The 25,124-nt window shown below is 53.0% G+C and overlaps 1 protein-coding gene across 1 annotated transcript in view; it reads left to right on the top strand.

Annotated features, from left to right (window-relative positions):
* The first annotated feature begins 589 nt into the window (after positions 1–589).
* jag1b (jagged canonical Notch ligand 1b) overlaps positions 590–25,124 on the top strand; it is a 99,651-nt gene continuing 75,116 nt past the window's right edge. The window contains exons 1-2 of the mRNA XM_071391082.1: positions 590–996; positions 2,045–2,350. Coding sequence (XP_071247183.1) covers positions 919–996; positions 2,045–2,350 — 384 coding nt within the window. The 5' untranslated portion in view covers positions 590–918. The remainder of the gene's footprint in view (positions 997–2,044; positions 2,351–25,124) is intronic.

Below are 25,124 nucleotides of genomic sequence, written 5' to 3'. Positions count from 1 at the left end.
AATGAATACTGTTTTTTGTAGTTTTTTGGGGGACAAACACAGACAGTAAGGTCTGCGGTAAACACAGGCTTAAGGAGATCTTACACGTTTTGTCCTATGAGATAGTATTCATCAGCCAACGTCACTTTCGATTAATCTTTAAGCATTTATGCGATACAAAAAAAAGCACATAAATAACACAGATTCTTCATAAGTCATAAAAGTCATGTTAACTGACTGCTATTATCTCATAGAACAAAACGTATAAGATCTCCTAAACTTGTGTTAACCTCACACTTTACTTTCTGTGTTTATCCCCAAACCCGATTCTGTCCCATTCATTCATAGGAATGGCTGAACGAACCAGAGGTAACTCATTTCCTTTTTTTTTAGGACAACATGTTGGCATTCTCTAAAGCTTCTGCCGAGTCCCAGCCAATCGGATGTTCCCGTTTTCAGGGGAAAATAGAAGAGAGCCTTTGACGCAATTTCTCGACATTAGGTTAAGTAGATTACAGGCCTACTCAATATTCAACAAGGAGGAGTTGTCATTGTCCCATGAATATATAACGGCCGTCAGCGTCCTACCCCCTCCTGGTTGAACTGGCTTTGTAGTCCTACCAAACACTACGTTCAGTCGTGGACAGATAGTGCAGCAACCCACATGACTGGTGTATAGCTAGACACTTTTCGCTGCGAAGAAGTGGATAAAAAACGGAATATAACGATACGAACTACCAAACTAGAAGAACTTGAGCCGAAGGACATACGAAGGACGCAAAAGGAAGCATTTTTCCACTGTGTTGCAAAGCTGTGGCTTGTTGGACAAAGTCTTGTTCTCTCCTCTGTGCATGTTCAAATCGGAGGAGTGCATTGGTACGGTGACTCGGCCAGACACCGTCTAGTTTCCAAGCGGAGCGGCAAGGCAACACCAGAGCCATGATTTTGAGAAGGGGCTCAGTTGTTGGAGTTACTGATTTTTGCTTACATGCCTTATTGTTGTGCTTTTGTGCAAAGGTATGTGGATTACTTTAGTTGCACATTGTGGAATACAGTAATCCCTCGTTTATCGCGGGGGTTACGTTCCGAAAATGACCCGCGATAAGTGAAATCCGCGAAATAGAAAACTTCTTTTTTTTTTTACAATTAGCAACTATTACATGTATACAAATACAGTGACTCACGTGTAGGCCGTTTCACTGCTCTTCAGACTGGGCCGCTGCATCCTGACTGCGCTCTGCAGTGTTCTCTTCTTCTGAAGCCCGCGGTGCAGGTGTGTTTGTTCGGGAGAAGAGCATAGTGATAGGCAGCTGTTGTCGCTCTTTTTTCTTCTTTGCAAAAAGATCCTTGTACACCGACATGCCACCATCGATTACGTTGGAGAACTGTAATGAACGGCTCATCAAAGGGTCCCATTCCTCAGCTACTCGCTTAAGTTCAGTGGCCATTCGCACCATGGTTGCTAAGCGACCAAGCGTTAGTCCTTCCTTCCTTCCTGGCCAACTTAATGTAAATTTGCCAAGCTGTTTTATGTACGTACACATAACTGCACGAGACGACAAAATGATAGCACAATTCGTAGCATGTTTTGATACAAGAAGCGGGAGTGAGTTTTTAGCGAATCAGAATGCAGAGCACAATGCACCAAAAAAAAATAAAAAATGCATTATGAAAATCCGCGAAATAGCGAATCCGCGATAAGTGAACCGCGAAGTGGCGAGGGATCACTGTATGTTCAGACAGCTTCTCTGGACGCATTGATTCGTCAGTAGGCGACTTTTTAAATAGGCTAGTTAACAGATCAAGTTAGCTAGGAGTCCCTACGTTCTATGGTTGTGTGGGTTTTAACTGGCTGTATTGATCGGCTGCAAACCTTTTCCCCAAGTGAAACAATCCCATTTTAGTTTTGCCAGTTCACATTTGTTAGTATGTCTGAGTTGTTTTCCATAACTTGTATGGCTCAATTAGTTTGCATCTTTTGTAGAGGCGCTGTGCCGTTACATAACCGATCGTTCTGTCAATTTCCAGCGGTTTCACCGTTTCTTCGTTCTGCTTTTACCAACAGGTGGCGGAGGGAACGGGTCAGTTCGAGTTGGAGATTTTATCGATGAACAACCTGAACGGCGAGCTTCTTAGCGGGCTGTGTTGTGACGGCTCACGGATCACCGGGGATCGGAGATGCAGGATGGATGAGTGTGATACGTATTTTAAAGTGTGTTTGAAGGAATACCAGTCGCGGGTTTCGGCTGCGGGACCTTGCAGCTTCGGGTCCGGTTCTACCCCTGTCCTTGGAGGGAATACATTTTCTTTGAAGAACTCGGCGAAGAACGAAAGATCCAAGATTGTTTTGCAGTTCAGTTTCGCCTGGCCGGTAAGTTGACATCTTGATAACCTACACCTCTCGTCTCACGGCGCGCTAACATCATTAGGCTGGGCTGGGAAAAGGCTTCCATAATCATTGTATTCGTCCCCCGAAATAAATTAAATCAGTGACAAGGATTGCAATGGTCGCCACTAGCCTAATAATGGAATAAAGGAGCCTAACGTTACTCATTATAGTTGAATAACCGTACATGTACTGTGTAGAGGCGATGGCAGCATCGACAGCCAAATACTCCATCTAAACGTGAATTAAGTCTCAACTGCAGTCCGGTTCTAGAAACATAACTCCCTGAACTTTCATATCACATCAAAATAATATCACAAAAGATAAAATATACACTGTTTTACCGGTTTTTAACGCCGTTGCAGCCGACGGTGTTTTTCAGTGACGTTGGTTTTGTGATGTGCAGTGCTTGACTTGGGCAGGAGCTCACTTGACCTGAGTACCGAAAACCTCACATGTTCTACTGCTTGAGTTCCAGCACCTCTTTATATCATATTAGATTATTACAGAGTTCCTTCACCTAAATCTAAACAGTGCCTGCGTTTAAGTGGGTACTGGAACTCTTTCTGTTTAAACCCAGCACCTGCAGTTCGCGAACGATTTATTATTTTTGAACGATTTTTTAAATTTATTTTTTTACTGATTTTCAAGAGTCATGATTTGTTTTTCTAAATGACTCGTTCGTTGTAGTCGTTAGTTTGACCCGCTGGCCGTAATGAATGTGGATTAATACTGCGCTCCTCCGGTGACTCGTGCTCTCCGACCGACACTGTCAGTCATACATGCGCGCAGGCAACAGATCACGGTGCAGGAAGCGTAGAGAAGGAAAGATACATGTTTTACAACTGATAATTGAGAATCAATAATGAATGCAATTAATTATTGATGTTGTAATGGACACAGATTTTTTTTTTTTTTAACTGCTCAACGAACGAGCACGAATCGTTTGGGTTGCTGCAGTTTGCGAACGATATTGTGCTTATCACCCTCACGGCAGTCAAACAATTCATTCCGCCAAGAATCGTTAACAATCTAGTCCGGTTGCGGCCAACTACTTCGTTTCAAATGCACCAATAAATAATATTATTTGTATGACTAGCAATCAACAAATGTGCATTGTTTTTAAAGCATAGTTTTCCAAGTCTGTTACAAATGACAACTCAAATGATCCACTTATGGTGAACGAGAGGCTTGTAGAATTATGACTGTCGAGTTTTCAGTTGATTGTTCGCCGGTAGAGGGCAGTGTTGTGTTCGAGACCACCTAAAGCGAGACCGAGTCAAGACCAGGACCGAAAGGCCAGTGAGACCGGGAGGGAGATGAGGACTCCAAGACTTATACCACAAAAAAAATGCGAGTAAAATTAAACACCATGTTTGTAATTGTCAAATCGCCACAAAAAAATAAGACTTTAAAATGTCCAGTAATTCTTTGTTAATATTTCAGAAGAACATATGAATTATTTGAGTCATTCAGAATGGTGAACACATTCACTGCGAGGGCAAATAGTCACAAACCCCAAACATGTTTATATATAAAAAGACTATGTTCCAACTTCCCTCGGTCTCGCATTACTAATAGCCTAGTGAGAACAACTTTCAAACAATTCCCCTCACTCTCCCCTGAAGTAGGAAGCCTAGGTTTAAACAGGCCGTAACATACGATATGACTGTGTCATGAAAGCAGTGTGAGTTATTTGGCCTGGGTGAAGTGGTTTTATGGGATGCCTGAATGGGAGTTGATAAACTAGCTTTGTACTCCGCTGGTCTGTGGAAGAAATGACGAGTCCTCGCTGTCCGAGACCGAATCAGGACCGAGTAAAATTGTATCCAACACCGAGACCAGACCAATATGTGGTCTCGAGACCGGAGGACTGCAACACTGGTAGGGGTCCTGTATACTCTGGCCTTACTGACTCAAATGAACTAAATTAATCAAAAGATTTGTTCATTAACTAGTTGAAAACAACAGGGTCAGTAAAACGAGCCGAACTTCCCTATCGGAGACCCAGCTTTCTTACGTCTGTCTTCCGTAAACAAACGCTGTAACATGGAGATATGACTGTGGGAACCTTTTAATAACCCTATAAAGGTGGCCAGATTCTGTAACATGGAGATATGGCTGTGGGAACCTTTTAATAACCCTATAAAGGTGGCCAGATTCTGTAACATGGAGATATGGCTGTGGGAACCTTTTAATAACCCTATAAAGGTGGCCAGATTCTGTAACATGGAGATATGACTGTGGGAACCTTTTAATAACCCTATAAAGGTGGCCAGATTCTGTAACATGGAGATATGGCTGTGGGAACCTTTTAATAACCCTATAAAGGTGGCCAGATTCTGTAACATGGAGATATGGCTGTGGGAACCTTTTAATAACCCTATAAAGGTGGCCAGATTCTGTAACATGGAGATATGGCTGTGGGAACCTTTTAATAACCCTATAAAGGTGGCCAGATTCTGTAACATGGAGATATGGCTGTGGGAACCTTTTAATAACCCTATAAAGGTGGCCAGATTCTGTAACATGGAGATATGGCTGTGGGAACCTTTTAATAACCCTATAAAGGTGGCCAGATTCTGTAACATGGAGATATGGCTGTGGGAACCTTTTAATAACCCTATAAAGGTGGTCAGATTCTGTAACATGGAGATATGGCTGTGGGAACCTTTTAATAACCCTATAAAGGTGGCCAGATTCTGTAACATGGAGATATGACTGTGGGAACCTTTTAATAACCCTATAAAGGTGGCCAGATTCTGTAACATGGAGATATGGCTGTGGGAACCTTTTAATAACCCTATAAAGGTGGCCAGATTCTGTAACATGGAGATATGGCTGTGGGAACCTTTTAATAACCCTATAAAGGTGGCCAGATTCTGTAACATGGAGATATGGCTGTGGGAACCTTTTAATAACCCTATAAAGGTGGCCAGATTCTGTAACATGGAGATATGGCTGTGGGAACCTTTTAATAACCCTATAAAGGTGGCCAGATTCTGTAACATGGAGATATGGCTGTGGGAACCTTTTAATAACCCTATAAAGGTGGCCAGATTCTGTAACATGGAGATATGGCTGTGGGAACCTTTTAATAACCCTATAAAGGTGGCCAGATTCTGTAACATGGAGATATGGCTGTGGGAACCTTTTAATAACCCTATAAAGGTGTGTAGTAATTTTAACCCATTTTTATTTCTCGTGATATGAAAGATAAGTTCCTTATGTTTCCTAAGCGATGCGTTTTAACGTTTAGAGCCAGCGATGCGTTTTAACGTTTAGAGCCAGCGATGCGTTTTAACGTTTAGAGCCAGCGATGCGTTTTAACGTTTAGAGCCAGCGATGCGTTTTAACGTTTAGAGCCAGCGATGCGTTTTAACGTTTAGAGCCAGCGGTGCGTTTTAACGTTTAGAGCCAGCGGTGCGTTTTAACGTTTAGAGCCAGCGGTGCGTTTTAACGTTTAGAGCCAGCGGTGCGTTTTAACGTTTAGAGCCAGCGGTGCGTTTTAACGTTTAGAGCCAGCGGTGCGTTTTAACGTTTAGAGCCAGCGGTGCGTTTTAACGTTTAGAGCCAGCGGTGCGTTTTAACGTTTAGAGCCAGCGGTGCGTTTTAACGTTTAGAGCCAGCGGTGCGTTTTAACGTTTAGAGCCAGCGATGCGTTTTAACGTTTAGAGCCAGCGATGCGTTTTAACGTTTAGAGCCAGCGGTGCGTTTTAACGTTTAGAGCCAGCGGTGCGTTTTAACGTTTAGAGCCAGCGGTGCGTTTTAACGTTTAGAGCCAGCGGTATTTAGCCCTTGAATGGGCTAGGTGGTCAATGGGATCTGAAGGTGGTCTGTGAATGGTCTAGGTAGTCTGTGAATGGTCTCTGAAGGTGGTCTGTGATTGGGCTAGGTAGTCTGTGAATGGTCTCTGAAGGTAGTCTGTGAATGGTCTCTGAAGGTAGTCTGTGAATGGTCTCTGAAGGTAGTCTGTGAATGGTCTCTGAAGGTAGTCTGTGAATGGTCTCTGAAGGTAGTCTGTGATTGGTCTAGGTAGTCTGTGATTGGTCTAGGTAGTCTGTGAATGGTCTAGGTAGTCTGTGATTGGTCTAGGTCACCATAACCTTAGCACTGTTGTATTCTTTACCATTTTACTGCTCATCAACCACTTGTCTAGAACACATAATAAATAGTGAATGAATGTTGCATATTGTCAACATTAATGTTTGACCTTCCCTTTTTGCGTTGTGGAGACATCCAAGGCTTTCTCATTTAAATAATTCACTGGCCACAGGTGTGACATTTGCATAATTGAATTAAAAAAAAAATAAAACAACATGTCACAACTCTACTCCATTATGTAATGTGTCTAGTTTTATTATGATCGGAAATGTGGTTTATTGTGGGCGTAGCAAACACAAAACCGCGTGACCAAAACACATTTAAATCATTAATCTGTATCAGATAACACATCGGCAGATGTGGTTCCAACTCGTGGGGTTCTTCAACTGTCTAGGTTACTGTCTCACTTCAAATGGGGTTTACTTTTCTAAGGCAGGCTACGTAATAAATATGTAAACTATTAAAACAAAGCCTGTCTGACATGGGGATGGATATTTTGAGGTGGAGCACTTTTCAGACTACGGGACTCTTTGATCTCACCACAGAAGAGTAATAAAATGCCATGTTGTGAAATAGGACAGTGTTGATGTGAGGTGTAGGATCCAGGGGCTCCCGCAGCGTTGATGTGAGGTGTAGGATCCAGGGGCTCCCACAGCGTGGACGTGAGGTGTAGGATCCAGGGGCCCCCACAGCGTGGATGTGAGGTGTAGGATCCAGGGGCCCCCACAGCGTGGATGTGAGGTGTAGGATCCAGGGGCTCCCACAGCGGTGATGTGAGGTGTAGGATCCAGGGGCTCCCACAGCGTTGATGTGAGGTGTAGGATCCAGGGGCTCCCACAGCGTTGATGTGAGGTGTAGGATCCAGGGGCTCCCACAGCGTGGACGTGAGGTGTAGGATCCAGGGGCTCCCACAGCGTTGATGTGAGGTGTAGGATCCAGGGGCTCCCGCAGCGTGGATGTGAGGTGTAGGATCCAGAGGCTCCCGCAGCGTGGATGTGAGGGGCTAAAAGGACAGCTAGAGGACAGAACAGCATGGTTTCCGTGGTTTCTATGTGTAACGTACGTCACGCTGCTTGCTTAGCAAGTAGGATTTCCTCCTGATTCGGCTCACACCGAGGCACTAGCACACGTGACAGCCCTCTAAAAGCGTCTTACCAGTCGGCGAGTACGTTTCACACATCCCCGTGTGCTGCTCATGCTTCCCCAGCCCACTACATTATCCCCCGCTCATGCTTCCCCAGCCCACTACATTATCCCCCACTCATGCTTCCCCAGCCCACTACATTATCCCCCGCTCATGCTTCCCCAGCCCACTACATTATCCCCCGCTCATGCTTCCCCAGCCCACTACATTATCCCCCGCTCATGCTTCCCCAGCCCACTACATTATCCCTCCCTCATGCTTCCCCAGCCCACTACATTACCCCTCGCTCATGCTTCCCCAGCCCACTACATTATCCCTCCCCACATGCTTCCCCAGCCCACTACATTATCCCTCGCCACATGCTTCCCCAGCCCACTACATTACCCCTCCCCACATGCTTCTCCAGCCCACTACATTATCCCTCCCCTCATGCTTCCCCAGCCCACTACATTACCCCTCGCTCATGCTTCCCCAGCCCACTACATTATCCCTCCCCTCATGCTTCCCCAGCCCACTACATTACCCCTCCCCCCACATGCTTCCCCAGCCCACTACATTATCCCTCGCCACATGCTTCCCCAGCCCACTACATTATCCCTCGCTCATGCTTCCCCAGCCCACTACATTAGCCCTCCCCACATGCTTCCCCAGCACACTACATTACCCCTCCCTCATGCTTCCCCACTACATTACCCCTCCCCACATGCTTCCCCAGCCCACTACATTACCCCTCGCTCATGCTTCCCCAGCCCACTACATTACCCCTCGCTCATGCTTCCCCAGCCCACTACATTATCCTTCACTCATGCTTCCCCAGCCCACTACATTATCCCTCACACATGCTTCCCCAGCCCACTACATTATCCCTCACTCATGCTTCCCCAGCCCACTACATTATCCCCCCACATGCTTCCCCAGCAGACTACATTATCCCCCCCCCACATGCTTCCCCAGCCCACTACATTATCCCTCGCCACAACGTGCGGCTTCCTGGGTTGTATAAACAGACAGGCCATTGGGCTATTAGCATGTGCACGTCCTGTTAAGGACCACACAGAGTTCTTCCTCTGCCGACTCGTTCGGCGCGATGTGTTTTAGGGACCACCCGACCTCTGACCTTCTTTTCCCCTCAGAAATTATAAAACAGTTTGACAACCCTGTTTTGTTTGTAAGCTTTTAAATTCTATCACTCTCAACCGTTATTTTTTCCAGTACGTAATGAGTCACATTTGACCTAAAATCACTTCCAGCATGAGGCAAATATGTATGGAAGGTTTCAAATCAATAGGGGGTGTTGTCAAAAAGGGATTTAAATCAAATGGTTTTCTCCCAATACAGTACAATTTTCTAAATGTTCTCCTTTGTAATTTAGATGTTCATTTACTTAGTATTATTGTCCACTCCTCGTGTTTGTAGATGTTGGCAGCCTGACAGTTAGAACATCTGGCTACAGGAAACTAACTAGGCCTGGCTTTGGTTACAAACCATTTTCTAATTATAATAAATAAATAAATAAATGAGAAGTATGAATGAACTGGACATGGGAAAATGTAACAAAAAGGTCAACATTTTTATGTACATGGGTGGACTTATCTCAGCACTGCTCCAATGACAGCTGAAATGTCAACAATGGGGGTCAGACAGGGTTGCATGTCTGTCTTGATGTGTGTGTCCTAGTTGCCGTTGTACAGTACAACAGAGGAGGGTTTTGACCCATTTGGTTAGGCCTAGAGGTCGCTATAAGAGAATGGAGGCAGTCTTTCTTTGAGCTCTGGCTTCCTCCTCCTCCCAAGTGTGTGCTTGTACTTCCAGTAAGCAGCGACAATCACCAAGGTTAGTTATCATATCAACTCTTTGTTCCTCTCAGAAATGGATTGGTTCTGGTGGATGAAGGGAGAACCAAACCTGGGTTCAATTATTTGTAGTTGGGCTTAATTGCGATTTGGTTGGCACAGTGGAACCAACAGAATAGTGATTATTATTATTTGACCATGCTGGTCATTTATGAACATTTGAACATCTTGGCCATGTTTTGTTATAATCTCCACCCGGCACAGCCAGAAGAGGACTGGCCACCCCTCATAGCCTGGTTCCTCTCTAGGTTTCTTCCTAGGTTTTGGCCTTTTCTAGGGAGTTTTTCCTAGCCACCGTGCTTCTACACCTGCATTGCTTGCTGCTTGGGGTTTTAGGCTGGGTTTCTGTACAGCACTTTGAGATATTAGCTGATGTACGAAGGGCTTTATAAATACATTTGATTTGAATAGATAGTTTTTGATTTTGAACCCAGGTCTTCACTCTGCATTATCTAAGTGGATCACTGCGATGTTCTGCCTGGCCTCTTGTTCCTCACTGTTGGCTGGGCCTTGGCCTTTGTGTGTGTGTCCTTCTAATTCCGCCACGCTCGGTTGGAGCTCAGGCTTTTCAAATCTTTAACTCTGCCACCAACACTCAACTGCTGCACTTAATTCGACCCTTGCTAGCCATCCACATGTGCTGCACTTAATGAGACCCTGGCTAGCCAGCCACATGTGCTGTACTTAATGAGACCCTGGCTAGCCATCCACACGTGCTGCGCTGATAGGCCTAGATCAGTGGAACAGGTAGACGGGTCAGCGCGACAGCCAGTTCAGACGGACAACCTGCTCAACGGGCTTCTTCATTGATCTGAAACAATTTTAAAGTTTCTCTAGCTAAATAAATAGGTTTGTAAACTTTTCAAGCAAGCTATTCCACCCTAATGAAATGTATTAATTATATTTTTCCACAGAGAGGGAGTGCGATTGGAGTGAAAGCGAGATATATGTGTCTGTCCCGTCCACCTAGACCTCGTCTCTGTCCAACCTAGCTTATGGTTCTGGCTGCTACAGGAGGCCCGGTGGCCCTGGCTGCTACAGGAGGCCCGGTGGCCCTGGCTGCTACAGGAGGCTCGGTGGCCCTGGCTGCTACAGGAGGCTCGGCGGCCCTGGCTGCTACATGAGGCTCGGTGGTCCTGGCTGCTACAGGAGGCTCGGCGGCCCTGGCTGCTACAGGAGGCTCGGTGGTCCTGGCTGCTACATGAGGCTCGGTGGTCCTGGCTGCTACAGGAGGCTCGGTGGTCCTGGCTGCTACAGGAGGCTCGGTGGCCCTGGCTGCTACAGGAGGCTCGGTGGCCCTGGCTGCTACATGAGGCTCGGTGGCCCTGGTCCTGGCTGCTACAAGAGGCTCGGTGGCCCTGGTCCTGGCTGCTACAAGAGGCTCGGTGGCCCTGGTCCTGGCTGCTACAAGAGGCTCGGTGGCCCTGGTCCTGGCTGCTACAGGAGGCTCGGTGGCCCTGGTCCTGGCTGCTACAGGAGGCTCGGTGGCCCTGGTCCTGGCTGCTACAGGAGGCTCGGTGGCCCTGGCTGCTACAGGAGGCTCGGTGGCCCTGGCTGCTACAGGAGGCTCGGTGGCCCTGGCTGCTACAGGAGGCTCGGTGGCCCTGGCTGCTACAGGAGGCTCGGTGGCCCTGGCTGCTACAGGAGGCTCGGTGGCCCTGGCTGCTACAGGAGGCTCGGTGGCCCTGGCTGCTACAGGAGGCTCGGTGGCCCTGGCTGCTACAGGAGGCTCGGTGGCCCTGGCTGCTACAGGAGGCTCGGTGACCCTGGTCCTGGCTGCTACAGGAGGCTCGGTGGCCCTGGTCCTGGCTGCTACAGGAGGCTCGGTGACCCTGGCTGCTACAGGAGGCTCGGTGGCCCTGGCTGCTACAGGAGGCTCGGTGGCCCTGGCTGCTACAAGAGGCTCGGTGGCCCTGGCTGCTACAGGAGGCTCGGTGGCCCTGGCTGCTACAGGAGGCTCGGTGGCCCTGGCTGCTACAGGAGGCTCGGTGGCCCTGGCTGCTACAGGAGGCTCGGTGGCCCTGGCTGCTACAGGAGGCTCGGTGGCCCTGGCTGCTACAGGAGGCTCGGTGGTCCTGGCTGCTACAGGAGGCTCGGTGGTCCTGGCTGCTACAGGAGGCTCGGTGGTCCTGGCTGCTACAGGAGGCTCGGTGGCCCTGGTCCTGGCTGCTACAGGAGGCTCGGTGACCCTGGTCCTGGCTGCTACAGGAGGCTCGGTGACCCTGGTCCTGGCTGCTACAGGAGGCTCGGTGACCCTGGTCCTGTCTGCTACAGGAGACTCGGTGACCCTGGTCCTGTCTGCTACAGGAGGCTCGGTGACCCTGGTCCTGTCTGCTACAGGAGGCTCGGTGACCCTGGTCCTGTCTGCTCCAGGAGGCTCGGTGACCCTGGTCCTGTCTGCTCCAGGAGGCTCGGTGACCCTGGTCCTGTCTGCTCCAGGAGGCTCGGTGACCCTGGCCCTGGCCGCTCCAGGAGGCTCGGTGGCCCTGGCCGCTCCAGGAGGCTCGGTGGCCCTGGCCGCTCCAGGAGGCTCGGTGGCCCTGGCCGCTCCAGGAGGCTCGGCGACCCTGGCCCTGGCCGCTACAGGAGGCTCGGCGGCCCTGGCCGCTACAGGAGGCTCGGCGGCCCTGGCCCTGGCCGCTACAGGAGGCTCGGCGGCCCTGGCCCTGGCCGCTACAGGAGACTCGGCGGCCCTGGCTGCTACAGGAGGCTCAGTGACCCTGGCTGCTACAGGAGGCTCGGTGGCCCTGGTCCTGGCTGCTACAAGAGGCTCGGTGGTCCTGGTCCTGGCTGCTACAAGAGGCTCGGTGGCCCTGGTCCTGGCTGCTACAGGAGGCTCGGTGGCCCTGGTCCTGGCTGCTACAGGAGGCTCGGTGGCCCTGGTCCTGGCTGCTACAGGAGGCTCGGTGGCCCTGGCTGCTACAGGAGGCTCGGTGGTCCTGGCTGCTACAGGAGGCTCGGTGGTCCTGGCTGCTACAGGAGGCTCGGTGGTCCTGGCTGCTACAGGAGGCTCGGTGGCCCTGGCTGCTACAGGAGGCTCGGTGGTCCTGGCTGCTACAGGAGGCTCGGTGGTCCTGGCTGCTACAGGAGGCTCGGTGGCCCTGGCTGCTACAGGAGGCTCGGTGGCCCTGGTCCTGGCTGCTACAGGAGGCTCGGTGGCCCTGGTCCTGGCTGCTACAGGAGGCTCGGTGACCCTGGTCCTGGCTGCTACAGGAGGCTCGGTGACCCTGGTCCTGGCTGCTACAGGAGGCTCGGTGGCCCTGGTCCTGGCTGCTACAGGAGGCTCGGTGGCCCTGGTCCTGGCTGCTACAGGAGGCTCGGTGACCCTGGTCCTGGCTGCTACAGGAGGCTCGGTGACCCTGGTCCTGGCTGCTACAGGAGGCTCGGTGACCCTGGTCCTGTCTGCTACAGGAGACTCGGTGACCCTGGTCCTGTCTGCTACAGGAGGCTCGGTGACCCTGGTCCTGTCTGCTACAGGAGGCTCGGTGACCCTGGTCCTGTCTGCTACAGGAGGCTCGGTGACCCTGGTCCTGTCTGCTCCAGGAGGCTCGGTGACCCTGGTCCTGTCTGCTCCAGGAGGCTCGGTGGCCCTGGCCGCTCCAGGAGGCTCGGTGGCCCTGGCCGCTCCAGGAGGCTCGGTGGCCCTGGCCGCTCCAGGAGGCTCGGCGGCCCTGGCCGCTCCAGGAGGCTCGGCGACCCTGGCCCTGGCCGCTACAGGAGGCTCGGCGGCCCTGGCCCTGGCCGCTACAGGAGGCTCGGCGGCCCTGGCCCTGGCCGCTACAGGAGGCTCGGCGGCCCTGGCCCTGGCCGCTACAGGAGACTCGGCGGCCCTGGCTGCTACAGGAGGCTCAGTGACCCTGGCTGCTACAGGAGGCTCGGTGGTCCTGGCTGCTACAAGAGGCTCGGTGGCCCTGGTCCTGGCTGCTACAAGAGGCTCGGTGGCCCTGGTCCTGGCTGCTACAAGAGGCTCGGTGGCCCTGGTCCTGGCTGCTACAGGAGGCTCGGTGGCCCTGGTCCTGGCTGCTACAGGAGGCTCGGTGGCCCTGGCTGCTACAGGAGGCTCGGTGGCCCTGGCTGCTACAGGAGGCTCGGTGGCCCTGGCTGCTACAGGAGGCTCGGTGACCCTGGCTGCTACAGGAGGCTCGGTGGCCCTGGCTGCTACAGGAGGCTCGGTGGCCCTGGCTGCTACAGGAGGCTCGGTGGCCCTGGCTGCTACAGGAGGCTCGGTGGCCCTGGCTGCTACATGAGGCTCGGTGGTCCTGGTCCTGGCTGCTTCAGGAGGCTCGGTGACCCTGGTCCTGGCTGCTACAGGAGGCTCGGTGACCCTGGTCCTGGCTGCTACAGGAGGCTCGGTGACCCTGGTCCTGGCTGCTACAGGAGGCTCGGTGACCCTGGTCCTGTCTGCTACAGGAGGCTCGGTGACCCTGGTCCTGTCTGCTACAGGAGGCTCGGTGACCCTGGTCCTGTCTGCTTCAGGAGGCTCGGTGACCCTGGTCCTGTCTGCTACAGGAGGCTCGGTGACCCTGGTCCTGGCTGCTACAGGAGGCTCGGTGACCCTGGTCCTGTCTGCTACAGGAGGCTCGGTGACCCTGGTCCTGTCTGCTCCAGGAGGCTCGGTGACCCTGGCCCTGGCCGCTCCAGGAGGCTCGGTGGCCCTGGCCGCTCCAGGAGGCTCGGCGACCCTGGCCCTGGCCGCTACAGGAGGCTCGGCGACCCTGGCCCTGGCCGCTACAGGAGGCTCGGCGGCCCTGGCCCTGGCCGCTACAGGAGGCTCGGCGGCCCTGGCCGCTACAGGAGGCTCGGCGGCCCTGGCCGCTACAGGAGGCTCGGCGGCCCTGGCCCTGGCCGCTACAGGAGGCTCGGCGGCCCTGGCCCTGGCCGCTCCAGGAGGCTCGGCGGCCCTGGCCCTGGCCGCTCCAGGAGACTCGGCGACCCTGGCCCTGGCCGCTACAGGAGACTCGGCGGCCCTGGCCCTGGCCGCTACAGGAGGCTCGGCGACCCTGGTCCTGGCCGCTACAGGAGGCTCGGCGGCCCTGGTCCTGGCCGCTACATGAGGCTCGGCGACCCTGGTCCTGGCTGCTACATGAGGCTCGGCGACCCTGGTCCTGGCTGCTACAGGAGGCTCGGCGGCCCTGGCCGCTCCAGGAGGCTCGGCGCTGTGTGAGACCAGGAGTAATGCCGCATTTGCTTTATACATGCTCCTCTCGTGTGCCAGTTAATTACTCCAGCGAAACAGAGAACCATGTTCTTTATGGTTTCACCTCCCTCTCTTCCTTTAACGAGGTAATGCTCGTCCTCGCTCCTCTCTACAGTGTCTTCAGAAAGTATTCAGACCCCTTTGTATTTTTCCACATTTTGTTACGTTACAGCTTTATTGTAAAATGGATTAAATCATTTTTTCCCTCATCAATCTACACACAAAACACCATGACAAAGCAAAAACTGGTTTTTAGAAAGTTTTGCAAATTTTATAAAACATTTTTTACATTAAATATTACATTAACATAAGTATTCAGACCCTTTACTCAGTACTTTGTTGAAGCACCTTTTGGCAGCGATTACAGCCTCGCGTCTTCTTGGGTATGACGCTATTTTCTGGTCTATCTAGAGATGTTCGATCGGGTTCAAGTCCGGGCTCTGGCTGGGCCACTCAAGGACATTCAGAGACTTGTCCCGAAGCCACTCCTGTGTTGTCTTGGCTGTGTATTTAGGCTTGTTGTCCTTTTGGAAGGTGAACCTTCGCCCCAGTCTGAGGTCCTGAGCGCTCTGGAGCAGGTTTTCATCGATGATCTCTGTGTACTTTGCTCTGTTCTTCTTTTCCTTGATCCTAACTAGTCTCCTAGTCCCTGCTGCTGAAAAAGGTCCCCACAGCATGATGCTGCCACCACCATGCTTCATCGTAGGGATGGTGCCAGGTTTCCTCCTGATGTGACGCTTGGCATTCAGGCCAAAGAGTTCAATCTTGGTTTCATCAGACCAGAGAATCTTGTTTCTCATGATCTGAGAGTCCTTTAGGTGCCTTTTGGCAAACTCCAAGTGGGCTCTCATGTGCCTTTTACTGAGGAGTGGCTTCCGTCTGGCCACTCTACCACAAAGGCCTGATTGGTGGAGTGCTGCAGAGATGGTTTTGCAAAGGGTCTGAATACTTAAGTAAATAAGGTACTTCTGTTTTATTTTTTATGAATCAGCAAACATTTCTAAACCTGTTTTCGCTTTTGCCTCGTGGGGTTTTATGTGTAGAATGATGAGGAACATTTTTTATTTAATCCACTGCTCAGCGTGAGGTAATACAGTAGGGGGAGTGCTGCTCAGCGTGAGGTAATACAGTAGGGGGGAGTGCTGCTCAGCGTGAGGTAATACAGTAGGGGGGAGTGCTGCTCAGCGTGAGGTAATACAGTAGGGGGAGTGCTGCTCAGCGTGAGGTAATACAGTAGGGGGAGTGCTGCTCAGCGTGAGGTAATACAGTAGGGGGAGTGCTGCTCAGCGTGAGGTAATACAGTAGGGGGAGTGCTGCTCAGCGTGAGGTAATACAGTAGGGGGAGTGCTGCTCAGCGTGAGGTAATACAGTAGGGGGAGTGCTGCTCAGCGTGAGGTAATACAGTAGGGGGAGTGCTGCTCAGCGTGAGGTAATACAGTAGGGGGAGTGCTGCTCAGCGTGAGGTAATACAGTAGGGGGAGTGCTGCTCAGCGTGAGGTAATACAGTAGGGGGAGTGCTGCTCAGCGTGAGGTAATACAGTAGGGGGGGTGCTGCTCGGCGTGAGGTAATACAGTAGGGGGAGTGCTGCTCAGCGTGAGGTAATACAGTAGGGGGAGTGCTGCTCAGCGTGAGGTAATACAGTAGGGGGAGTGCTGCTCAGCGTGAGGTAATACAGTAGGGGGAGTGCTGCTCAGCGTGAGGTAATACAGTAGGGGGAGTGCTGCTCAGCGTGAGGTAATACAGTAGGGGGAGTGCTGCTCAGCGTGAGGTAATACAGTAGGGGGAGTGCTGCTCAGCGTGAGGTAATACAGTAGGGGGGAGTGCTGCTCAGCGTGAGGTAATACAGTAGGGGGAGTGCTGCTCAGCGTGAGGTAATACAGTAGGGGGAGTGCTGCTCAGCGTGAGGTAATACAGTAGGGGGGAGTGCTGCTCAGCGTGAGGTAATACAGTAGGGGGAGTGCTGCTCAGCGTGAGGTAATACAGTAGGGGGAGTGCTGCTCAGCGTGAGGTAATACAGTAGGGGAGTACTGCTCAGCGTGAGGTAATACAGTAGGGGGGAGTGCTGCTCAGCGTGAGGTAATACAGTAGGGGAGTACTGCTCAGCGTGAGGTAATACAGTAGGGGGGAGTGCTGCTCAGTGTGAGGTAATACAGTAGGGGGAGTGCTGCTCAGCGTGAGGTAATACAGTAGGGGGAGTGCTGCTCGGCGTGAGGTAATACAGTAGGGGAGTACTGCTCAGCGTGAGGTAATACAGTAGGGGGGAGTGCTGCTCAGCGTGAGGTAATACAGTAGGGGGAGTGCTGAGGTAATACAGTAGGGGGAGTGCTGCTCAGCGTGAGGTAATACAGTAGGGGAGTACTGCTCAGCGTGAGGTAATACAGTAGGGGGGAGTGCTGCTCAGCGTGAGGTAATACAGTAGGGGGAGTGCTGCTCGGCGTGAGGTAATACAGTAGGGGAGTACTGCTCAGCGTGAGGTAATACAGTAGGGGGGAGTGCTGCTCAGCGTGAGGTAATACAGTAGGGGGAGTGCTGAGGTAATACAGTAGGGGGAGTGCTGCTCAGCGTGAGGTAATACAGTAGGGGAGTACTGCTCAGCGTGAGGTAATACAGTAGGGGGGAGTGCTGCTCAGCGTGAGGTAATACAGTAGGGGGAGTGCTGCTCGGCGTGAGGTAATACAGTAGGGGGAGTGCTGCTCAGCGTGAGGTAATACAGTAGGGGGAGTGCTGCTCAGTGTGAGGTAATACAGTAGGGGGAGTGCTGCTCAGGGTGAGGTAATACAGTAGGGGGAGTGCTGCTCAGCGTGAGGTAATACAGTAGAGGGAGTGCTGCTCAGCGTGAGGTAATACAGTAGGGGGAGTGCTGCTCAGCGTGAGGTAATACAGTAGGGGAGTACTGCTCAGCGTGAGGTAATACAGTAGGGGGGAGTGCTGCTCAGCGTGAGGTAATACAGTAGGGGGAGTGCTGCTCAGCGTGAGGTAATACAGTAGGGGAGTACTGCTCAGCGTGAGGTAATACAGTAGGGGGAGTGCTGCTCAGCGTGAGGTAATACAGTAGGGGGAGTGCTGCTCAGCGTGAGGTAATACAGTAGGGGGAGTGCTGCTCAGCGTGAGGTAATACAGTAGGGGGGAGTGCTGCTCAGCGTGAGGTAATACAGTAGGGGGAGTGCTGCTCAGCGTGAGGTAATACAGTATGGGGAGTGCTGCTCAGCGTGAGGTAATACAGTATGGGGAGTGCTGCTCAGCGTGAGGTAATACAGTAGGGGGGAGTGCTGCTCAGCGTGAGGTAATACAGTAGGGGGAGTGCTGCTCAGCGTGAGGTAATACAGTAGGGGGAGTGCTGCTCAGCGTGAGGTAATACAGTAGGGGGGAGTGCTGCTCAGGGTGAGGTAATACAGTAGGGGAGTACTGCTCAGCGTGAGGTAATACAGTAGGGGAGTACTGCTCAGCGTGAGGTAATACAGTAGGGGGGAGTGCTGCTCAGCGTGAGGTAATACAGTAGGGGGGAGTGCTGCTCGGCGTGAGGTAATACAGTAGGGGGAGTGCTGCTCGGCGTGAGGTAATACAGTAGGGGGAGTGCTGCTCAGCGTGAGGTAATACAGTAGGGGGAGTGCTGCTCAGCGTGAGGTAATACAGTAGGGGGAGTGCTGCTCGGCGTGAGGTAATACAGTAGGGGGAGTGCTGCTCGGCGTGAGGTAATACAGTAGGGGGAGTGCTGCTCGGCGTGAGGTAATACAGTAGGGGGAGTGGTGCTCGGTGTGAGGTAATACAGTAGGGGGCGTGGTGCTCAGAGTGAGGTAATACGGTAGGGTGAGGGCTTCTCGGAGCATGAGAGTGTGGAGTGAGATAGTATGCATATTGAGAAACATCCAGTGACTCGGAGTGCTATAGTATGCATATTGAGAAACACCCAAGGTGTCGTGTGTTTTCCTTTCACTCTCTGTCAGTCAGGGTGCTGCCTGCCAGGCTTTGAACTGTGAAAGTGTGTGTGTGAGAGAGATATGTGTGTGTGTGTGAGAGAGAGAGAGATTGGGGGAAAGTGGTTTTCCTCTCTCTGTGTGTGTGTGTGGTGAGAGATTGGGGGAAAGTGTGTGTGTGAGAGAGAGATTGGGGGAAAGTGGTTTTCCTCTCTCTGTGTGTGTGTGTGGTGAGAGATTGGGGGAAAGTGTGTGTGTGAGAGAGAGATTGGGGGAAAGTGGTTTTCGTGTGTGTGAGAGAGCGCTTCTCTTCATGACATAGTTTGAGTTGTATTATGTTCAACTAGAGTACCGGTAGCAGAAACTAGATCTTGACTACTCAGGTAGATGGGGTTGATAGTTTACTGAATCAATCAATATATATATATATATAAACATGTTGGTATTAACGTTTCGGCATCACTGTGCCTTCCTGATTGATCCTACTGGTCGGCGTCCTACCGTAGGGGTCGGCGTCCTACCGTAGGGGTCGGCGTCCTACCGTAGGGGTCGGCGTCCTACCGTAGGGGTCGGCGTTCTACCGTAGGGGTCGGCGTCCCCTAGTCTACTGTCCATTGGTTAGTCTGCCAGTCAGCAACAGGTGTTAGTTGGCCCTTGTCTGTCTCAATGCTTTATGGTGCTAGGAGGGAAATGCTGTATTGGTTATGGTGCTAGGAGGGAGATCCTGTATTGATTATGGTGGTGAGTGGAATGCTGTATTGATTATGGTGCTAGGAGGGAGATCCTGTATTGGTTATGGTGCTAGGAGGGAAATGCTGTATTGATTATGGTGCTAGGAGGGAAATGCTGTATTGATTATAGTGCTAGGAGGGAAATGCTGTATTGATTATGGTGCTAGGAGGGAAATGCTGTATTGATTATGGTGCTGAGTGGAATGTAGTTCTGTGGTGTAGGTTTTAATGCGCTTGGACCTAACTGCTTTAGGAAAGCAGTTTGATGTTTGAAAGTTTCATACAATGGTGTGTGTGTGTGGATGAATTCAGTCAGGTGTTCTGGCAGATCAGATAGAGATGGATTTTAATCAGATGTCCTGTCAGCTTTGTTGGACAGTGAGTGTGTGTCTGTTAGGGCCAGGACGATACCAGTGTCTCGATGTTGTCTGATGGACGGCCAAAAGAGAGAGAGAGACACAGGGCCCTCTGGAGTATCTGTCTTTGTGTTTACGGCCAGTCCCAACTACAGTTCAGAGAGTTAGTTTGGAGTCAGGCTGTCGCCTGGGAAAGGAAACCTGGCAGCTGTAGACATGCTGTTATACGCTCTTAGCTGATAACCCTGTGTGTGTGTGTGTGTGTGTGCGTGTGTGTGTGTGTGTGTGTGTGTGTGTGTGAGAGAGGGACTGAGACAACGTATGGTGTATCTCTCTCTCTCTACAGTAGTACTGACCAAGTGACCGTCCCGAATGGCGCCCTATTCCCTACACAGTGCACTACATTTGACCAGGATCCGTTTAGGCTCCATAGGGCTCCAGTCAAACGTAGTGCGCTGTGTAGGGAATAGGGTGCCGTTTGGGACGGACCTCAAATGCTTTTCCATGTTGAGCGTAATAGATAGTAAATGTCAGAACACCTCGCGGAACACGTTCTATGTTTAAACAAGGCCTGAGATGAAAGCGTTTCAACACGAATATAAACTGTTGGCTGCTGTTTTACTACGTCTTGTCTTTTAAACAAGCCTCTGTCACAACACAATTTACGTTGTTTAAAAAACTAAACAGGTGAGAGTGGGGGGGGGGGGAGGGGACAGGTGAGAGTGTGGGGGGGGGGGGGGACAGGTGATAGTGGGGGGGGGGGGGGGACAGGTGATAGTGGGGGGGGGGGGACAGGTGGGAGTGGGGGGGAGGGTGTGAGAACGACGGGTGCGAGTGAGAGCTGCTACGGTGTAATGACCCCCCCCCAAGCTGCAACGGTGTAATGACCCCCCCCCCAAGCTGCTACGGTGTAATGACCCCCCCCCCCCCCAAGCTGCTACGGTGTAATGACCCCCCCCCCAAGCTGCTACGGTGTAATGACCCCCCCCCCCTAAGCTGCTACGGTGTAATGACCTCCCCCCCAAGCTGCTACGGTGTAATGACCCCCCCCCCAAGCTGCTACGGTGTAATGACCCCCCCCCCCCCCAAGCTGCTACGGTGTATTGACCCCCCCCCTAAGCTTCTACGGTGTAATGACCCCCCCCCCCCCCCCAAGCTGCTACGGTGTAATGACCCCCCCCCTAAGCTGCTACGGTGTAATGACCCCCCCCCCCCTAAGCTGCTACGGCATACTGACCCCCCCCCCCCAAGCTGCTATGGTGTAATGACCCCCCCAAGCTGCTATGGTGTAATGACCCCCCCCCCCCAAGCTGCTACGGTGTAATGACCCCCCCCAAGCTGCTACGGTGTAATGACCCCCCCCCCCCCCCCCAAGCTGCTACGGTGTAATGACCTCACCCCCCCCAAGCTGCTACGGTGTAATGACCTCACCCCCCACCCGAGCTGCTACGGCGTAATGACCCCCCCACCCGAGCTGCTACGGCGTAATGACCCCCCCCCCAAGCTGCTACGGTGTAATGACCCCCCCCCCAAGCTGCTACGGTGTAATGAACCCCCCTCAAGCTGCTACGGTGTAATGCCAAACCCTCTTCATCTACTGGTGAGGTACTAGGTAGGGTGGGGGTCGGACAGCCACAGGGACGCTGATACTTACGAGAGAGAAATGAAAGCTGTCTCTTTCCAGCGTGAACCCTAGAGAAGACGAACCGATAGGCACCGTTCTGAGTGCTTTTCTACAACATCTGTTGGCAGGACAAATAGACATTAGCCTTGTTAGAATCAACGGGTTTCCTTTATCCTGCCAACTGAATATCTTTTCCTCCGCTGTTATCCGGCCGCCCGGGTAGAGAGTTGTTTGGTACGAGAGCCTGGCGGTGCTGATTAGGAAGACTGTTGTGTGCTGTGTAAACATGTTGAGAGCTGTGCTGTGTAGTGAGTCAGGTTCATTCTGGACTGTCCCAATTGGTACCCTAGTCCCTATGTAGTCCACTACTTTAGACCAGGACCCATAGGGATTAGGGTGCACTACTTTAGACCAGGGTCTATAGGGAATAGGGTGCACTCCTTTAGACCAGGGCCCATAGGGGATAGGGTGCACTACTTTAGACCAGGGCCCATAGGGAATAGGGTGCACTCCTTTAGACCAGGGCCCATAGGGGATAGGGTGCACTACTTTAGACCAGGGCCCATAGGGGATAGGGTGCACTACTTTAGACCAGGGCCCATAGGGAATAGGGTGCACTCCTTTAGACCAGGGCCCATAGGGGATAGGGTGCACTACTTTAGACCAGGGCCCATAGGGGATAGGGTGCACTACTTAATGTAGGACAATACATCTGTAATCTTGATGTTCCTGTAGCTATTGAGCTGTTGACCGGTAACTGGTGTCAGATCAGACAAATGACCGTCGGACTGAACGGAGACCTGCGAGACAGTGGAGGGAGACGCATGAGAACCTGAACAGAGACCTGCGAGACAGTGGAGGGAGACGCATGAGAACCTGAACGGAGACCTGCGAGACAGTGGAGGGAGACGCATGAGAACCTGAACGGAGACCTGCGAGACAGTGGAGGGAGACGCATGAGAACCTGAACGGAGACCTGCGAGACAGTGGAGGGAGACGCATGAGAACCTGAACGGAGACCTGCGAGACAGTGGAGGGAGACGCATGAGAACCTGAACGGAGACCTGCGAGACAGTGGAGGGAGACGCATGAGAACCTGAACAGAGACCTGCGAGACAGTGGAGGGAGACGCATGAGAACCTGAACAGAGACCTGCGAGACAGTGGAGGGAGACGCATGAGAACCTGAACAGAGACCTGCGAGACAGTGGAGGGAGACGCATGAGAACCTGAACGGAGACCTGCGAGACAGTGGAGGGAGACGCATGAGAACCTGAACAGAGACCTGCGAGACAGTGGAGGGAGACGCATGAGAACCTGAACAGAGACCTGCGAGACAGTGGAGGGAGACGCATGAGAACCTGAACGGAGACCTGCGAGACAGTGGAGGGAGACGCATGAGAACCTGAACGGAGACCTGCGAGACAGTGGAGGGAGACGCATGAGAACCTGAACAGAGACCTGCGAGACAGTGGAGGGAGACGCATGAGAACCTGAACGGAGACCTGCGAGACAGTGGAGGGAGACGCATGAGAACCTGGAGGTGTTTGTTTAGCTGGAGAGGAGGCGTTTTTTTTAGATGAAGTCACGAGAAGAGACAGTCATGAGAGTTTAACGTGTGAATTAGTGTACCTTTTTTTAGTTGCAGAGTGAACAGGATGAGGCAAGAGAAAGTTAAGAGAGAGAGACACTTTGGTAGGATGTATTTCCTGTGTGGTTGTATGCTACAGTCATAGTTTACCTTCAGCATCCATGCTTTGGGAGATGCTGTGGGAGATGCTGTGGGAGATGCCTCTGAGATGCTGTGGGAGATGCTGTGGGAGATGCTGTGAGAGATGCCTCTGAGAGATGCTGTGATAGATGCCTTCTGGGAGATGCTGTGATAGATGCCTTCTGGGAGATGCTGTGAGAGATGCCTTCTGGGAGATGCTTTGATGTCACACTGTCACAGCATCTCTGAGGCAAGTAGGTGTTGGATGCTACAAAGGGGAGTAAGCTCTTGAAGTGGAGAAACTCGTGGGTGGGGGTGGGTGGGTGTGTGTGTGTGTGCTCCTGACCCAGAGATCTGAGCCGGCTGTATGAAACTGCTGACCTGTAGATACAGGCCTTGTCCAATTGTTCCTCTCTCTTCGGGGGTCCCAGCGCCCGGTCTCTTCGGGGGTCCCAGCGCCCGGTCTCTTCGGGGGTCCCAGCGCCCGGTCTCTTCGGGGGTCCCAGCGCCCGGTCTCTTCGGGGGTCCCAGCGCCCGGTCTCTTCGGGGGTCCCAGCGCCCGGTCTCTTCGGGGGGTCCCAGCGCCCGGTCTCTTCGGGGGGTCCCAGCGCCCGGTCTCTTCGGAGTCCCAGCGCCCGGTCTCTTCGGAGTCCCAGCGCCCGGTCTCTTCGGAGTCCCAGCGCCCGGTCTCTTCGGGGGTCCCAGCGCCCGGTCTCTTCGGGGGTCCCAGCGCCCGGTCTCTTCGGGGGGTCCCAGCGCCCGGTCTCTTCGGGGGGTCCCAGCGCCCGGTCTCTTCGGGGGTCCCAGCGCCCGGTCTCTTCCGGGGGGTCCCAGCGCCCGGTCTCTTCCTGGGGGTCCCAGCGCCCGGTCTCTTCCGGGGGGTCCCAGCGCCCGGTCTCTTCGGGGGGTCCCAGCGCCCGGTCTCTTCGGGGGGTCCCAGCGCCCGGTCTCTTCGGGGGGGTCCCAGCGCCCGGTCTCTTCGGGGGGGTCCCAGCGCCCGGTCTCTTCGGGGGGGTCCCAGCGCCCGGTCTCTTCGGGGGGGTCCCAGCGCCCGGTCTCTTCGGGGGGGTCCCAGCGCCCGGTCTCTTCGGGGGGGTCCCAGCGCCCGGTCTCTTCGGGGGGGTCCCAGCGCCCGGTCTCTTCGGGGGGGTCCCAGCGCCCGGTCTCTTCGGGGGGGTCCCAGCGCCCGGTCTCTTCCGGGGGGTCCCAGCGCCCGGTCTCTTCGGAGGGTCCCAGCGCCCGGTCTCTTCGGAGTCCCAGCGCCCGGTCTCTTCGGGGGTCCCAGCGCCCGGTCTCTTCGGGGGGTCCCAGCGCCCGGTCTCTTCGGGGGGTCCCAGCGCCCGGTCTCTTCGGGGGGTCCCAGCGCCCGGTCTCTTCGGGGGGTCCCAGCGCCCGGTCTCTTCCGGGGGGTCCCAGCGCCCGGTCTCTTCCGGGGGGTCCCAGCGCCCGGTCTCTTCCGGGGGGTCCCAGCGCTTCGGGGGGGTCCCAGCGCCCGGTCTCTTCTCCCATCTCTCCGTATGACTGGTTCTCCCCAACCACCTGTAGATTCTCCCATGACATTCTCTGTGTCTGTCCTGACCTACTAAACCCCGGACCTAAACCTACTGTGTACACTTCAACTAGTCCTGTCACTATGCCGTTTCACAATCCTCTACATGTCGTATGTAGTCTGCCTGTCCGGACTTGACCTTTCACCTGTTGTCTCACAGACATCTATATCGATACGCGTTTGATTTGTTTATGTAATATTTTCTATTTATTTAATTTAGTGTTTTAAATTGTGTATAATTGTATTTTATGTGTTCCCCCAGGGCACTTTTGTAAATGTGTTTTCCGTGGTTAAATACAAGTTTAATAATAATGAATCTCACCCGGTATGAGCGCCGTCCTCGGTCACTGCTCTCTCTCACGGACATGTTTTCTAGTCCGTAGTTCTGTCCTGTTCCGACATGGTTTACTAAATCGTACGCTCTCAGCAGTTCTGACCTGAATAGCTCGGCGTATAGCCTCGTTATTTCCTCGACGTGTATTAACTTGAATCCCAGGACGGTGATGAATCATTATAAAATTGCTGTTTTATGATTTTTTTTTTTTTCTCCCTCTTTGCTGGGAATTCAAACCGGTT

This window comes from Salvelinus alpinus, chromosome 3, assembly GCF_045679555.1.
Source record: "Salvelinus alpinus chromosome 3, SLU_Salpinus.1, whole genome shotgun sequence".
In the NCBI taxonomy this organism is placed as follows: Eukaryota; Metazoa; Chordata; class Actinopteri; order Salmoniformes; family Salmonidae; genus Salvelinus; species Salvelinus alpinus.
The sequence above is the reverse complement of the archived record's forward strand: the minus strand, read 5'-3'. Positions and strand labels throughout refer to the sequence as shown.